We start from the raw sequence: 16,140 nt of genomic DNA, 5'->3' as shown, positions 1-16,140 counted from the left end.
AACGATGCATCGTTTTGCCATGCACGCGTCTTGCGTATCTTGCATGGGGGACGCGCCAACTGACGCGGCTAGTCGTGTGGCCATGTACCTATACAGTAGCATCTTCATGCAACCATGATGGTCATGTAACACCAGCAACGCTTCTATACAACTTGCGTGATCCTTTGGGGCAAAAGTGTCTGGTTGAGGTTTAGTTCGATCCGAGAATGGCCATGACGCGACTTCCCATCCGAGATCCTCTATAGGTGTATACAGCACTAGTAAGTGTAGACTGGTCATGCCGTACATAAGAATCTTATATATTCCTACTTTAATACTCGGCGCCAAAGTATTTCGGCCGTCTGATCTAAGGAGATGGACGTCTATCAATCGCGGCGGACAAACACTATCATTCTTCTCAGATCTAGTGGTAAGAGGAGCTCGTGTATAAGAGAAGCAGACACCCCCATTCGTAATTTGAGATGGACTCAAAGGTACCGACATACCTAAGCACCCTCCATCTCTTACGCCAGCCGGAGACCATTCTCCTCGGGCTTGAACCACTCTCTCAGCAGATCTTCCAAGATGCCGTTAGCACCCTGCTTGGCCTCCTCACTACTCTTGCCCTGGCACTCAATGTAAAGCTTAATCTTCGGTTCCGTCCCGCTGCCTCGGACGGTAAAGACGGCCCCATCATCTAGTTCGCAGGTGATCATCTGGGCGGTCGGGTCGATAGGCAGATCAGGCTTGTGATCCTCACTCTTTGAGTCATAGCCTAGTGTCAAATCGCGCCAGCGCACAATCCTCCGCGTCCCGATAGTAGTTGGGTATGGGCTGCCAAGTGCACGGATGGCTGTAAACACTGATGTAGTCACCGACGGTGATGGTGACACGAGGTACGTGTTTGCGTCTTCGAAATAGCCGAGATACTTGTAGAGTTGCTGCAGCTTGGCATAGGGTGTAAGCCCTTGTGACGACCACTGTGACGCGGCTGTGAGGAAAACTGCTGCAGCACTGATCGAGTCCTTGTCGTGCACAGTTTGTGGGATCATGTAGCCCAGAGCTTCTTCAAAGGCATACGCAACGTCGTAGCCCTTGCTCTCGAGCTGTCGCGCTACATTGCCGAGCCACTTGAACCCAGTCAAGGTCTCTGTGAAATGGAAGCCTTCCTTCTTAGCGAGCGCAGCAAGCATCCGGGAACTGACTGTGGAAGCCAGCATGGCAAGCTTCTCTCGCGGCTTCGAGGTGGGATAGCGCTCGAAGAGGTAAGAGCCAAGCAGTACTCCAAGCTGGTTGCCTGTGAAGATGTGCCATTTATCACCCACCTTCTCCGCTACTGCAAGTCGGTCCGCATCAGGGTCGCTAGCGAGAATTAGGCGTGTCGAAGACTTTTCCGCAGTTTCAATTGCCAGATCCAATGCCCCCTTTTCTTCTGGGTTCGGAAATTTCACCGTTGGGAAGTCTGGGTCGGGTTGTGCTTGAGCCTCGACAATGCTCATCTGAGAAGCGACTCCAAGAGTTTGAGCACATCGCTGCATTGCGGGAAGTCCCACACCGTGCATGGGGGTATATACGAATTTGAGTTCTGGATCCATCTTGACTTGAACATGCTCAGGGTGTGCTGCATAGAGAATGGCCTTGTGGTATGTGTCCTGCACTAGCCCTAAGCTTCCCTCGACCAAAAGCGAGCTTTCCACCACTGAAGTGTCCCAAGTGACGGGCTTGAGGTTCTCCAAGATAGACTGTGCAATGCCGCTGTCGTGTGGAGGGATGATCTGGCAACCATTTGACCAGTATACCTTGTAGCCGTTGTCCTTGGCCGGGTTATGGCTTGCAGTAATCATGATACCAGCGGCAGCTTCAAGCTCGCGCACACCAAAAGGGACCATGGGCGTATGACTAGGCTCCTCGTACCACCACACCTTGATACCCTTTGCCACGAATGCGGCGGCCGTGAGCTTGGCGAATTTCTCAGAGTTGTGTCGCGCATCCCGGCCAATGACCACACCCCTCTTCTTTACATTTTCCTCGGTCTTCAAGAGGTATGCAGCCAGTCCTTGCGAGGCTTGGATAACTGTCAGGGAGTTCATGCAAGCAAAGCCGCCCTGCATTGGTCCTCTGAGTCCGGCAGTACCAAAGGCAATGCGGTGTCGCAGTCTCCTTTCGAGCTCATCGTGGTCGCCGTTGACCAAAAGTTTGTAGATCTCGTCAGTCGTTGTCTTGTCCTCGTCCAGCTCTAGCCACTCGCTCGCCAACTCTTTGATATCCTTGGTCATGTCTGTGGGCTGTCTCTGCTCTGCAGGTGACGGTTATGCTATGTGTTTGTTCAGGGGTGCTGAGAAGGGGAGGGGGAGCAAAGGAGCAGCTTGTATATAGTGTTCGCGGCCTGAACTAATATTGTGGAGTGACCTGGCGTGCAGTCAAGACTTGTCAATCTGGTGACGACGGAGTTGGCCGAAGCAAAGCGAACCGCATGCCCAGGTGGGAAAGGGCTGCCTACTGAACATATTTATCTGTCCCCAATCGCGCCAAACTCTGTGTAAATCCCCAACATTTCAGAAGTGACCCCACGTCCCTATTTTTACGCATAGACTGCGTAACTGTACATGAATGGCTGGGGTTCCATAATTGTTTCTAGCCCCAATCATGTGACTACCAGCTAGGTGGGCATTGGAACGTGGGGCAATAGGGACGTGCAAGGCGCCGCAGGGTCCGCCGCCACCAGGAGCCACTCACCAACTTAATCAGCTCACCGTCTCCTGTTCCACTACATGGCCCCGGCATTCCACCCCCACAAACATGCACTTCTCCCTATGAGCTGCAACGTGATCTGTCTAGTGTTGGTTCGGTCCGCCAATTGAGCCCTGCAGAGGCGGCCATTGATCTTGCATTATATCTTTTGCGCGCACTCTCGTTACATCCTACCCCATCGCCCTGCGCCAAATCATGGCCACCCAGACAGACAGGAAATCCAAAGTGCTCAGCCGGCGAGACATCGAGGCTCAGATTGCCAATGGGCGCTCAATTGTCATCGTGGACAATGCAGTCCTGAAGCTCGATGCTTGGCTGCCGTACCATCCAGGCGGTGACAAAGCGATCCGACACATGGTGGGACGCGATGCAACAGACGAAGTCACTCGGTATGTCTTGTTCGACCATACAATACCGACACAGTGCTGAACTAGACGCTTTAGCTTCCACTCCACGCAAACGCTCCAGCTCATGAGCCGTTACCAGATTGGTCGAGTCGAGGGCCGGTGGACCAACTTCCTACCACCGATACAAGGAGGAAAGTTCAGGACACAGGAAGAGCTGGACAAACTCTCCGAAGAAGAGTATGCGACGTCAGCCTCTTCCTCAGATCAAGAGGCTACCAGCTCTTCGTCTTCTGCCAACAACAGCCCGCTGTTTGAACCAGCAGACCGACCCTCCGATCCTCTTCGCAAGCGCAATGGCAACAACATCACCAGAGCCTCCTCGACCTCGAGCATCTCGTCAGCCGAGCTTGACCAAAATTCCCCAAAGATGTCACTTCTCGACAGAAGAACCCAGGAAGAGTTGGACTTGGACAAGGCCAAATACCCGTCGGTCGACTTTGTCACCCAGGACAACATCACACAAAAGTATCGTGAGCTGCAGGTGCGCATCAAGAAAGAAGGGCTGTACGAATGCAACTATAGCGCATATGGCATTGAATGCCTGCGCTACGGCTCCTTCCTGGCCGCATTCTTGTTCCTGCTACATGCGGGCTGGTACATCACTAGTGCCATTCCTCTTGCATGTCTCTGGCATCAACTTACGTTTACAGTCCATGATGCTGGACACATGGGCATCACCCACGACTTCACCACAGACTCTACCATTGCAATGTTCATTGCATCCTTCATGGGTGGCTTGAGCGCCTGCTGGTGGAAGTACAACCACAATGTCCACCATTTCGTTACTAACCACCCTGAACACGACCCGGATATCCAGTACATTCCCTTGTTCTCCATTACGCACCGTTTCATGGAGAGTCTCACAACGACCTTTTACGGCTGGGTTATGGAGTATGATGCTTTTGCGAAATTTATGATTCGCATCCAGCACTACACGTACTACCCGATCATGCTCTTTGCGCGCTTCAACCTTTACCGGCTGTCTTGGATGTATTTGCTTGGTGGAAAAGGTCCCAAGAAAGGCCCTGCGTGGTGGCACCGCTACTTTGAGATTATGGGTATAATGGTCTTCTGGACATGGTACGGCTATGGAGTCGTGTACAAGTCGATACCAGACAACTGGAGCCGCTTCTGGTTTGTGCTCATTACCCATGCTTTGACCTCGCCACTCCACGTACAGATCACATTGTCTCACTTCGCAATGAGTACTGCAGATCTGGGTGTTCACGAGTCCTTTGCCCAGAAGATGTTGCGAACGACCATGGATGTTGACTGTCCGCAGTGGCTAGACTTCTTCCATGGAGGTCTCCAGTTCCAGGCCATCCACCACTTGTACCCTCGCATCCCCCGGCACAACCTGAGGAAGACGCAGAAGCTAGTGCAAGAGTTTTGCAACGAGGTGGATATACCATATGCGCTCTATGGCTTCGTGGATGGCAACAAGATGGTCATTGGGAGGCTGGCAGATGTGGCCAGGCAAGCAGCTATCCTCGCAGAGTGCCAGCGGACAATTATTGCAGAGGGTGATTATGGACTGCACTGACCATATAGTTGCAACTATGTACTTTCAATTAGCTACTAGGATCTGCTAGACCTCAATGTTACTGCACGACTTGTCTTTGGCAAAATAAAAACTGAATGACCTCCATCTTGCAAGTGTTGCTCCACCATCTTGACGTCGAGACTAACACCACTAACCTTTCCTGCCGAGGTCGTGCCAATTGCAGATGCTTGCCTAGATCGTTCCCCGTCCGGATGAAGAGCCGAGTCTAAAACAAGATTCCATGCTAGGTGGAGGCTGTCACCCAAAATGTCCGCCGCGTTCCGCCGTTGAAACATACTGCATACCTCGGGCGGTGCCTGAGTTTGTAGATCACACCACCAAGACCGTTCACGCTGTCTAAATCCAACCAAAGATCCTGCACTTCAAATATATGACCTGATGATTTCTAAGAAGCGCCAGATGTTTAATGCTACAAAGAGCTCGTTGCTGCTAGCGTGTTTTTGAACCAACCCCACTTTGTGGTGGGCACATTAGGCCATGACGTAGCTATGGCAGCTACCAACATGAGCTCGTATACGCCAAAAAGGAATTTGTCGCTATGATGAGATGCATATGCAGCACCGGAGCCAATCAAATACTTTCAATGGGCCAGGACAACGTCTCCGGCCTTGCCGCTGGCTAGTTCTTACCCTTACATATCCGACTGTTTAAAGCACTCTCTACCCTCTGCTTTGTTCGTGCCTTTACCTTGCTTCCTAATTACCAACTAATATCTTTTGCAACTCGAAATCCTTCTGCTGGTCTCTCCTCAAAACCAGCTCACTTTTTGAGGATAATTGCCCATTGTCAAGTCGGATTACATACAAAAACGTCATCTAAATCGGAAAGCGACGCTGCTTTCCTCTTAGCAAATCATCATGGATGCTATGATAGCCAAAGCCCCGGCGGATCCCGAGACTGTCGCTGAAGATGTTGAGCACCTCAGTCTATCTCCATTTGGTCCCGCAAGGGCTTCAATCACTGAGCATCCTCTCAGCAGCGATGAGGTACAGAAGATGACGGACTATTTCCATGCCTCTCTTTACATGTGTCTGGGCATGATATACCTCCGGAGAAACCCTCTTCTCCGTGAGCCACTCACACTCGACCATATCAAGCGACGATTGTTGGGACATTGGGGCTCGGATGCGGGACAGAGTTTCACATATATCCATATGGTATGAGTGCACACAAGACGGGGTAGCAAGACTCGTGTACTAATCAAATTACTCAAAACAGAACCGTCTTATCAAGAAATATGACTTAGACGCCATCTTCATTTCTGGTCCTGGTCATGGAGCTCCAGCCGTCTTGTCAAACAGCTACCTTGAAGGAGTCTACTCTGAAGTATACCCTCAAAAGGGTGAGAATGAGGAGGGCTTGAGGCGTTTCTTCAAATACTTCTCTTTCCCAGGCGGAATTGGATCTCATGCTACGCCCGAGACGCCCGGTAGTTTGCACGAAGGTGGTGAGCTTGGTTACTCCATCTCTCACGCCTTTGGTGCAGTATTCGACCACCCGGATTTGATTGCTCTTACAATAGTCGGAGATGGCGAGTCTGAGACTGGCCCTCTGGCTACGAGCTGGCACTCGACAAAGTTCCTCAACCCAATTACAGACGGCGCTGTTTTGCCCGTACTACATTTGAATGGCTACAAGGTACGTTTGTGAGTGCATATACGAAACGACTGTCTAACCCATTACAGATCAACAATCCCACTGTCCTTGCTCGTGTCAGCCACAAGGAACTTGAGTCACTGTTTATCGGCTACGGATGGACTCCTTATTTCGTTGAGGGCAGTGACATCCCCTCTATGCACCAGGCCATGGCAGCTACTATGGAGCGCTGTGTGAACAAGATTCGTGAGTACCAGAAACAGGCAAGGGATTCAGGCAAAGCCTTCAGACCTCGTTGGCCGATGATTGTACTCCGCACACCCAAGGGATGGACTGGCCCCAGCAAGGTTGACGGTGACCATTTCTTGGAAGGCTTCTGGCGCTCGCACCAAGTCCCTCTTACAAACGTGTTGAAAGACAAATCCCAACTCAAGCTACTCGAGGAATGGATGCGCAGTTACGAGCCTGACAAGCACTTTGACAAGGACGGCAAGCTTATTCCTGAGCTCAGGGAGTTGGCGCCAACTGGCAACAGGAGGATGAGTGCCAACCCTGTTGCAAACGGTGGTTCGATCCGCAACAAGCTTCACATGCCTGATTTCCGCGAGTACTCTATCGAAGTCACAAAAGGTGGTGTTGCCAAGGTGGGCAGTATGAGCAACTTTGCCAACTTCCTCCGCGACGTGATCAAGCTGAACCCAAAGGACTTCCGCCTTTTTGGACCTGATGAGACACAATCTAACAAACTTAGCAATGTGTATGAAGCGGGACAGAAAGTGTGGATGGGCGAGTACCTCGATATGGACAAGGACGGTGGTAACTTGGCCCATGAAGGCCGGGTAATGGAGATGCTATCTGAGCACACTGTAGAGGTAAGGAAACCAGCTGAAATTGGAGACAAGTTACTAATGCTATTCAGGGCTGGCTCGAAGGTTATGTCCTTTCTGGAAGGCATGGATTGCTCAACAGCTACGAGCCTTTCATTCATATCATCGACTCCATGGTCAACCAGCACTGCAAGTGGATTGAAAAGTGTCTCGAAGTCGAGTGGAGGCAAAAGGTTGCATCGCTCAACATTCTCCTCACATCAACCGTCTGGCGTCAAGACCACAACGGATTTACTCATCAAGACCCCGGTTTCCTTGACGTGGTAGCAAACAAGAGCCCCGAAGTCGTCCGTATCTACCTCCCGCCAGACGGCAACTGCCTCCTCTCAACAATGGACCACTGCCTCCGCAGCGAAAACTACGTCAACGTCGTCGTCGCTGACAAGCAAGAGCACCTCCAATACCTCACTATGGAACAAGCCATTGCCCACTGCACAAAAGGCGTCGGCATCTGGGAATGGGCCAGCAACGACAAGGGTGAAGAACCAGACATCGTCATGGCCTCCTGTGGCGACGTCTCAACCCACGAATCCCTCGCCGCCACGGCCCTCCTCCGCACACACCTCCCCGACCTCAAAATCCGCTTCGTCAATGTCGTCGACCTCTTCAAACTCATCGACGACTCACAGCACCCGCACGGCCTCAAAGCTCACGAGTACAAGGCCATCTTCACAGACAACGTGCCCTGTATCTTCAACTTCCATTCCTACCCTTGGCTCGTACACCGTCTTACCTACGGCCGCAAGGGTCAACAGAACTTGCTTGTGCGTGGGTATAGGGAGAAGGGAAATATCGATACGCCGCTTGAGCTTGCGATTCGCAATGGAACTGATCGCTATAGTTTGGCAATTGATGCGCTGGATAACATTCCTAGCTTGGGTAATAGGGGCGCGGCGACGCGCGAGAAGCTGCTGGATGAGCAGATTAAGGCGAAGAATTATGCGTTCCATGAGGGAGTGGATCCGAAGGAGACGGAAGAGTGGGTTTGGCCTTTTTAGATGGGAGGAGTGATGTGTAGTGGTTCCTTCTTTTACCCTAATGATATGGTTTCTAATCGATCCTATGTACATATGATTGTGCATACAATACTCTGACACGTGGAATGAAAGAAGAAGAAGAAGAAGAAGAAGAAGAAGAAGAAGAAGAAGAAGAAGAAGAAGAAGAAGAAGAAGAGAGGATTGATCCAGCACAAAAGTATTATCAGTAAAACTATTTGATTTGATTTGATTATCAGACCTCTTACACGGTGGTACACATCTATCTATGCAAAAAAGAAGGGGAGCAGATCAACGCTGCCATACCCTAGAAAATCCCAAACACCACTTATAGATGCAACTTACTAGTGGGTGAGCCCTTTTTAGTGGTCTAAACAAGCCACTGTAGTTAAAAAAAAACAAGAAACGCCAGGGCACCACGCTATGGAGCGAACATAAAAAAAAGAGTAAGACGAGTAAGCATAGAAAAAAAAAAGCCAAACTCTCACCATGCAATCGAACAAAACGACGAAAGTAAGAATAACCTAACACAGCCCCGACTTATCTAAAAGTCATACGAGGCATCAAGCTTGAGTCCAAGTCTCATGTTATCCACCGTCTTACCGCCCACACCCTTGAGCATAGCCAACGACTCAAGATCCAAGATTTCAGTATCATCCATTTCGACAAGGCAGTTGACAATGCTATCCGCTTTCTTTGCGCCGACACCCTTGAGGCCCTTGATCTGGTTTACGTCACGGGAGTTGATGATCTTGAGGAGGTGCGAGGTCCGGGGTGTGTGGCAGACAGGGAGCTTAGAACGGGGAACGGAATCAGTAGTCGAGGCAGAGGCGGAAGCGGAGACGGGAACAGAAGTCGAGGCAGAGGTGGCGGTGTCACGGAAGACGGGGAGTTTCCTAGTGGTCTTCATGGGCTTGCGGGCTGGGGCTTTGGTTTTGTACTGGAAGCTGTCGTCGGAGGCGTCGGAGTCGGAGTCGTGGTCGGAGGGTGGGGCAGGGGCGAATTCTTCGTCGTCTTTGTCTTCTTCGGGTTCGTCGCGGTAGACCATTTTTGGCCTGGGGATTGACTTTCCTACTTTGGGGGGCATGATGTTTGACACGCGGGCAGGGGATGGGTGAGAGGGTAGGCTGATGGGCATGGAGGCGTGCCTTTGAGTCTCTTCCCTCTTTGCGCGAATCTTCTCTTCCAGCTTCTTCATCTTGGCTTCTAGCTTGGCGTTGTCCGGGAAGTAAGGTTGTGCAAGATGGTACATTCTCAGTGCACTTGCATCCTCACCGCGGATGTGGTGTTGCTTTGCCATCAACAAGAACTGCAAGCCCTGTGACTTTCCGTCCTCTTCTTTGACTTCAAGACGTTGCTCAAGTTCATCCAACCGTTTCTGCAACTCGGCTGATAGCGCTGGGGCAGAATTGGTAGCGTCTTGCAGTGCCTTTTCTGCAAGCCTCTCGTCAACCTTCTGGGCGATGAGAGCTTCGATAGTCTCCTTGGTTAGTGCTAACTCATTTGGTCGTATCCGTGAAGCATTGTCCGCGGCGCGGAAAGTCTTGGTTGGCCGGGACGCAAAAGTGTTGCTGGGCTCAGCTGCACGCTTAGGAGCTTCCGCTCGTCGAATGCCCTGATTCTGTGTAGTGTTAGAAACACGAGGAGCAGCCTTGCGGGAATCAGAATATACAGAGAAGGCCTTTGTAGGCTTTTCTCCTTTCTTCTTGTCCGCATCTGCGATTGTGGTGTTGGTAGCAGCTACCAGTGATCGGAGCGGTTGGCGTGCCATGGCTGGTCCGCCAATGTTGCTCGTTGTCGCCAAAGGCTTAACTGTGGTCTTGTACATCGGGTCATTTTCCACCTCTGCGACTTCAATCTTCTTTGTGCGACTGGCAAAGTTCAACGAACTGATAGTGTCGAGATGGTAAGCGCGAGTGGGCGCAAGGTTTAGAATCATGACGGTCAAGCCTTTGTTCTGACCCAGAGACAGGATCCTGGTCATCTTGGACTCGCGGTAGGGTATCCTGCTGGCCTTCTTGTTCATAGCCTCGACACATTGCGCCAGTACGAAGAGTGATTTGTTAATGGCCGAGCTCTCAATCAGGCGCTCCTTGTTGTTTTCTGTCCTGCGGTTGTCTTCTGATCCTGCAAGGTCAATACATGATGCGCGGCTGACGCGAATAGTGTTTCCAGTAGTCTGGGTAATCTTGACACACAGAACCGCGTGAGAACGCGATGAATGCGCATTGAGCTGTAGGACGGTTAGCAGAGCTCTACCCAGACGCGTGCGAGCAGATTGGTTACCTTTGTGGCTGATGTGGACCTGTTGAGATTGGCCTGGTCATAGAGTTGTTCAAACTCTTTGAGTGTCGTGCATGGCTTCTCAGTCAGGCCCACGACAACGGTCTTTCCGCGATTGTCCCTGATGGGCAGACCCGAGGGCGTTCGCTTCTCTGGTGGCTCGAACAAGTCGTAGACGCGATCACAGTAGATCTCAAAGTACTCTAGCGCGACCTCTACCTGGTTGGCTCCGGCCGAGTCCTTTTCGATCTTCTTGCATCGTCGGAATATGGCGCTCAGAAGACGCGGAATGACACCCCTGTCGGCCAGCGACTTGCCTCCGCGCATCGTATGGGTCTTGCCCGTACCCGTGCAGCCATGGGCGAAGATGGATAGATCAAATCCACTGAAGAGGTGCTTTACCGTTGGGGCGACTAGCTAAAGGTCAATGCTGGCCACGGCACCCTGTTGCGCGATGGATACTCACTTTCAGCATCAAACAGCTGCTGCTGCGTCGCGTCCTGCTCGTAGACGGAGCTGAATTGGAAGCTGAAAGACTCGGCCTCGTTCTTGGGACTCGGTATGCGCACAACGGCCGGGGTGGTCTCGCCCTCGAGCTTCTCGGCCGTGACAATGGTATCCTTATCGATCTCTTGTTTCAGAAGAGGACGTATCCTCGCGACAACGCGTACGCTCATGGTGGTGGCCCGGCGACGACAATGGTTGGTGAAGGATGACGGAAAACAACAAGCCTAAATCTACAGAGAAGAGAATGCCGGGCCTACCGTTACGTGACGCTGCAGGTCTGCGTTGTTCAAAGGGCCCACTCACGCGCATCGCGTTTCTCGTCTCCCCTAGTCGCTTTTGGTGCGTTGCCTCGTCAACCTGTCACCGCCGGGGCGGAAGAACAAGCGGCACGTGCAGCCTCCCCATCACCCAACCCCGTCATCCACTATTCCATCGATCTCCATGCAACTGCAACTGACAATTGGGTACCGACAATGTCCATGGTCTCCGTCATGATGACTTCGCAAACCACTCAATGCTCCCTGCACGCGGCCTAGCCATGCCGCGACACATTGTCAATGCGAAAAGACCCGCTCACGCTCACCTCCCCCCCCCCAGGACATGGGCATCGGCAGCACGACAAGCCAGGTACGGTGTCGGATAGCGCCGACGAGCCTCATACCCCAGATGCTATTTGCAGCGCAGCCAGTCGTGTGCGTCGAGGGGCCAGACTGTTCCGGCGAAGCGCCTGGCCGCTGTCGCTGTACTATGGCCTGTCGCCGTTTCATTGGCCCAGCGGTGAAACGTCAACCCAGCGCATCAGTGCTCCACAGCCACTCTTTGCATACTTACCGTACTTTCCACTGGGGCTTGACCAGCCTCTCTAAATTACTCACTACTGCGATCATGCTGGGCCAATACCGCTCTTTGTGCCATTGCCTGGTCAAACTGCGCTCAAACCGTGCTCAAGGCGGCTAATGCAGCTTCAAAACTGCTGGCAGCCCAGATGCCGTGATGCCCTCACGATAGCAATCTGAACGTCTAGGTTGTCTTTAGCTGAGACCCGTTGTTTCCTGTTTCCTTCCGTGCTTTATTTCCTTCTCGTTAGTTCTGTCTTGTCGGTCGTTTCATATCACTGTCCACTTTTCCTCAGTCTTTTCGTCCAGTCTGTCTGTCGTTTTAACTAATCTGTTCCCAAGCGCTGGTATCGCACCGTTGGTTCTTCTTTCTTTCTGGTACCCTAATCGTAGCAAGCTTTCGAAATGGCCATATTTTCCAACCTCGTGCTGCTGGCAGCTTATTCAACATGTGTTGTTGGTGGGCCGGTCCCAAGGAACCACCAGAGGCGCCAGTAAGACACTCGTTTCCAGCCACCCCAGCAAAATCACTCACTAAGCAACTATAGGTTTATTGGATACTTCAACACTTCTTCCATAATTTCTTCAACATCTGAAAAGGCAGTCGCGCAACTAGACACTGCTCTAGTAGTAGAGCCTATTCAGCCAACAATATTCACATCAGTAGCCCCAGGTATCACGTTTGTGAATCCAGATGGCGAACCACTGGCGACGCAAGATCCAGAAACTGTTCTATCCACATCCTTCATCACACCTACACAGAATCCTACAACAGCCAAATCATCCAGTGTGGTACCCACACCTACCACTACGCCGGGTCTAAAACAAGCACCAGTCGAGAGTAGCCCAACCCCCACTCTCTCTTCTGATACCCTATCAGCACTGTCAAGCTCCGTCAAAGTTGTTGAAAACAGTACAGCTAGCGTTACTAGTCGTGAGTATCCCAAATTCACGTACTCGCCCATAGAGCAAGCGTCTTCGGCTTCCCTAGCCTCAGTCACTCCTCCTACCAGTGAAGCACTAGCGCCTACCTCTGGAGGAATGCCTGGCTTTCAACATCCTGGATCAGCAGCTCCAAGTCAACTACCATCGAACAACAGTTCTAGCCCGACTACCGTTGCGTCATCTGTAGGAGCATCTAGTGTTTCTAGCGGTTCACCTGTAGTATCGTCCTCGAGATCTACAGGTGACTTGGCGGACGTGACATCACGTATTATGGTCACATCATACACCACTGTGTATGTTTCTGCCCCGTCACCCGATGCGGCTATCACGGCATCTGAGGAGCCCGTATCAGGGTCAGCTACGCCTACTCCGGCTATGACAAGCTGCAAGGAAGGTCAGGAGGCAGTGCCACCTGTTGCCAGCTCAGCGGCTCTGGCTGTACCGTCGGATTCTTTACAGGTCCCACCAGTAGTAATCGTTACGTCGTTCACGACAGTCATGGCCACGCTGGCGCCCAGCGAGACATCCCAAGTACCAGCCACGTCTGCGGCACCCGAGCCAGTAGCACCCAGCTCCTCAGCTGCTTCTTCTGCCTCTGAAGTAACTTCATCGTCAGCAGAGCCAACACCACCTGCAGCCCCTAGCAGCCCCTCCCCTCCTTCACCAGAAAGCTCAACATCAGCACAGCCAACCTCGTCCTCGGCACCCCCTGCAGAGCCTCCAGCGCAGCCATCTCCGTCCACCACTCCTACCCCGGAACCCTCACAGCAACCATCCCCCTCTCCATCCCTGTCTTCTCCAGAAGCCCCCGCATCGACATCAGATGCCACCTCATCTCCACCTGCACCCACAACCATCCTGTCCGCATCATCGCCGCCGCCGCCACCAGCACCTGAACCCACACCTTCTTCTCCGTCTTCGTCTTCGACAACATCAGAAGGCCCCCTCATCATCACCCCGATTCCACCAAGCCAGATCTTTACCGTAACGGCTACGACGACGGAGAAGGAGACGGTTAGGGAGACGGTCACTGTGACGGCTACGGCGTAGTGAGGTAGTAAATATATTTTTTATCCAAGAAAAGAAAAGTAATAGAGGGGGAGAGAAGAACGAAGATTGATTTGATACCCCTAGTTTTGCGGAACGGAGAGTTATTTATTGTATCTATTGACTAGTACATTTTTTTTACGAATCGCAAGTCGATCATTTCGAATTATTTCATTACTATAGTTCCAATTTACTTTATCTCAAGTGTTCATCATCCACTTAAGCGTGCATGTTCCAAACCTCCTTACCTTCCTATCCCACCATCCCAATCTCAATATCCACTCTGCTCCTTCCCACCACCGCCACCCACCTATCCATCCTCATTATCGCGACTCGCCTTTGCACCACCCGCTGCATCCTCTATCCCCTGCGCATCACCCCTCAGCTTCTCAAAATACGCCTTGACATCCTCGGCCCCAACCGCCTGACCCGACTCGGCAAACGGCTTTAGGAACGCAGAAACCTTGTCTCTAATATGCGCATATGCCATTGCGCCCTGGATGGCGCGAACACGATCCATGTTGTTGAAGGCGGCTTCGCCACGGTCCAGGATACTGCCTGTGCCTACGGATTGCGCGCCTTGATCGCCGTCTTCTGAGACGGGGGGCTCGTAGGTGTCTTCTTCCTCGAGGAGTTGGGGGTGCAGTTTGAGTTGCGGGTAGCAAGTATCGCAGTGGCAGAGGTGGTCGCGGAAGTCGGGTTTGAAGAAGAGGGAGAAGGGGGTTGTGAGGGCGGGTTCGGGTAAGGCGGGAAGAGAGGTGTGTTTTGGTGCTTCGGCTTTCTTTGGAGGTGTAGGAAGGGTGGGAGGGCCCTCGGGGATGCTGGAGAGGGCGCCACTTGGGTCTTCAGACTTTTGACGCTTAGCCGGTGCAGGAGCTGCTAGGTTCGAGGGAGTCTGCTGCTCCTCTTCGTCTTCATCGGATGCTTTGCGTTTCTTGCTGTCATTCTCTGGGGCAGCGACAGTGACCTTCTCTGAGTGGGAAAGCGCAATGGCTTTGTCGTAGTATACTGGCGACAGGAATCCGGTTGAGCCCGCATATTTCTTGATCCATGGGTTTGCGGCGACGCACTTGTAGCAGAGGAAGTGGTCAAAGTCATCTTCTTCGGGAAATCCTGGAGGTAGGGGCGGGTCGTCGTCTTCTTCTTCTTCTTCGCCGCCAGCCGCTGCAATATCGTTCCCATCGACACCATTGCTGCTTGTGACTGTGTCGGCAATAGCCGTGTCGTTCGATGGCACCGTCTCTTCCGCATTCCCGTTAGCCTTTTTCTCTCCTTCCGCTGCCTTGTCGACATCCATAGCTTCGGTGGTACTATTCTTCGATTCAGCTTCAGGTTTTTCGATCATCTTGCTGTACTCCTCTCGAGTGAAGCCAACTAAACACTCGGGATGCCACCAATCCTCACCACAGCCACCTTCGTCACAGCCTCCAAGCCCAAGGCATTGGAACATTGTGCCCTTCTCTTCATGAGGATCATATTCTCGACCGCAGCCGCAGAATTTGTTTTGGAAGTTGTGATTGTATTTGTTGGTTTTCGCGGGCTCTTCTCCTGTCACCTCGCCTTTCAGCCCAGTCTTCGCATTGATGCGAAGTGTACAAGGCGTCATGTCCGGTATCCTCGTAGTGCCGCAATCGCATATGAAGTCGCGCTTATTGAACAGTTCAACGAGCGTGTGTTCGCCATGGCAGGAAATGGAGCATGAATAGCAGACGCCTGCTGGTGTGTACTGTTGAGCGGACGAAGCGGGCGCAGGATTGCAAGTGAGACATGCATAGAGGCTTTGTCTAAGGGGACCAAGGTCGCGCGTGCAAGTGTCGAATTGCTATCAGGCATCAGCAAGTGCACAGGTGATCTGGCGTGTGCTCACTCACATATGGAAGGGCCTCGCGTGCTTCTGCCTCGAGGCTAAGCTGCTCTTTGATAAAGCTATTCAAATACAATCAGCGAATTTCACCGTAGTTGTCTCCTAGAAAACATACTCTGCTGCCGTCTGGGAACTTTCGGATGCTTGCGACATGCTGCTAGAGCGCGGCTTGGAAGACATGCTTGTGGATTGTGAATCAGCCATGATCACAGAATATCCTACTGGTGACTGCTTTTATATTATTTCCGAATAGGCGCTGGAGATTTGAGTCTATGCCAAAGCGCTTGAAAAGCCCCAAAGCTGACTTGTTGGGATTGCAAGTTGTGGAGGGTTGTGAGGCCTATCGATGGCACAAGATGCGCGTGGCCGTTGATTGGCTGCAGTCAAACCACTTTACGCGTGGAAAAGGAAAGCGCGACGCGGTCGTGTTGCTTGACCCTCTCCTACTCCTCTCCCACCTGCAGCCCCGCACTGCTGTA

General features: G+C 52.1%; 6 protein-coding genes across 6 annotated transcripts; 3 read left to right on the top strand and 3 right to left on the bottom strand.

Annotated features, from left to right (window-relative positions):
- Nucleotides 1-503: 503 nt before the first annotated feature.
- COCVIDRAFT_16648 (hypothetical protein) lies at nucleotides 504-2,255 on the bottom strand (the record flags this gene model as incomplete). The annotated part of the gene is made up of 1 exon (XM_014700351.1): nucleotides 504-2,255. One exon carries the CDS (start codon nucleotides 2,253-2,255, stop codon nucleotides 504-506), a length of 1,752 nt encoding a protein of 583 aa, XP_014555837.1.
- Nucleotides 2,256-2,925: 670 nt separating this feature from the next.
- On the top strand, nucleotides 2,926-4,680 carry COCVIDRAFT_38441 (hypothetical protein; the record flags this gene model as incomplete). Its single annotated transcript, XM_014700391.1, has 2 exons — nucleotides 2,926-3,119; nucleotides 3,174-4,680. The coding sequence occupies 2 exons, from the start codon at nucleotides 2,926-2,928 to the stop codon at nucleotides 4,678-4,680; spliced, it is 1,701 nt and encodes a 566-aa protein (XP_014555877.1).
- Nucleotides 4,681-5,558: 878 nt separating this feature from the next.
- COCVIDRAFT_101241 (hypothetical protein) lies at nucleotides 5,559-8,182 on the top strand (the record flags this gene model as incomplete). Its single annotated transcript, XM_014700390.1, has 4 exons — nucleotides 5,559-5,858; nucleotides 5,920-6,339; nucleotides 6,387-7,169; nucleotides 7,217-8,182. The coding sequence occupies 4 exons, from the start codon at nucleotides 5,559-5,561 to the stop codon at nucleotides 8,180-8,182; spliced, it is 2,469 nt and encodes an 822-aa protein (XP_014555876.1).
- A 541-nt stretch (nucleotides 8,183-8,723) lies between these two features.
- On the bottom strand, nucleotides 8,724-11,139 carry COCVIDRAFT_27289 (hypothetical protein; the record flags this gene model as incomplete). The annotated part of the gene is made up of 4 exons (XM_014700389.1): nucleotides 8,724-9,800; nucleotides 9,852-10,412; nucleotides 10,466-10,875; nucleotides 10,929-11,139. The coding sequence occupies 4 exons, from the start codon at nucleotides 11,137-11,139 to the stop codon at nucleotides 8,724-8,726; spliced, it is 2,259 nt and encodes a 752-aa protein (XP_014555875.1).
- A 1,071-nt stretch (nucleotides 11,140-12,210) lies between these two features.
- COCVIDRAFT_101255 (hypothetical protein) lies at nucleotides 12,211-13,800 on the top strand (the record flags this gene model as incomplete). Its single annotated transcript, XM_014700388.1, has 2 exons — nucleotides 12,211-12,299; nucleotides 12,354-13,800. The coding sequence occupies 2 exons, from the start codon at nucleotides 12,211-12,213 to the stop codon at nucleotides 13,798-13,800; spliced, it is 1,536 nt and encodes a 511-aa protein (XP_014555874.1).
- Nucleotides 13,801-14,107: 307 nt separating this feature from the next.
- COCVIDRAFT_16643 (hypothetical protein) lies at nucleotides 14,108-15,841 on the bottom strand (the record flags this gene model as incomplete). The annotated part of the gene is made up of 3 exons (XM_014700350.1): nucleotides 14,108-15,619; nucleotides 15,669-15,723; nucleotides 15,777-15,841. 3 exons carry the CDS (start codon nucleotides 15,839-15,841, stop codon nucleotides 14,108-14,110), a joined length of 1,632 nt encoding a protein of 543 aa, XP_014555836.1.
- Nucleotides 15,842-16,140: the final 299 nt, after the last annotated feature.

This window comes from Bipolaris victoriae (genome assembly GCF_000527765.1).
Source record: "Bipolaris victoriae FI3 unplaced genomic scaffold scaffold_50, whole genome shotgun sequence".
In the NCBI taxonomy this organism is placed as follows: domain Eukaryota; kingdom Fungi; phylum Ascomycota; class Dothideomycetes; order Pleosporales; family Pleosporaceae; genus Bipolaris; species Bipolaris victoriae.
Note: the sequence above shows the minus strand (reverse complement) of the source record. Positions and strands in the feature narration are given on the sequence as shown.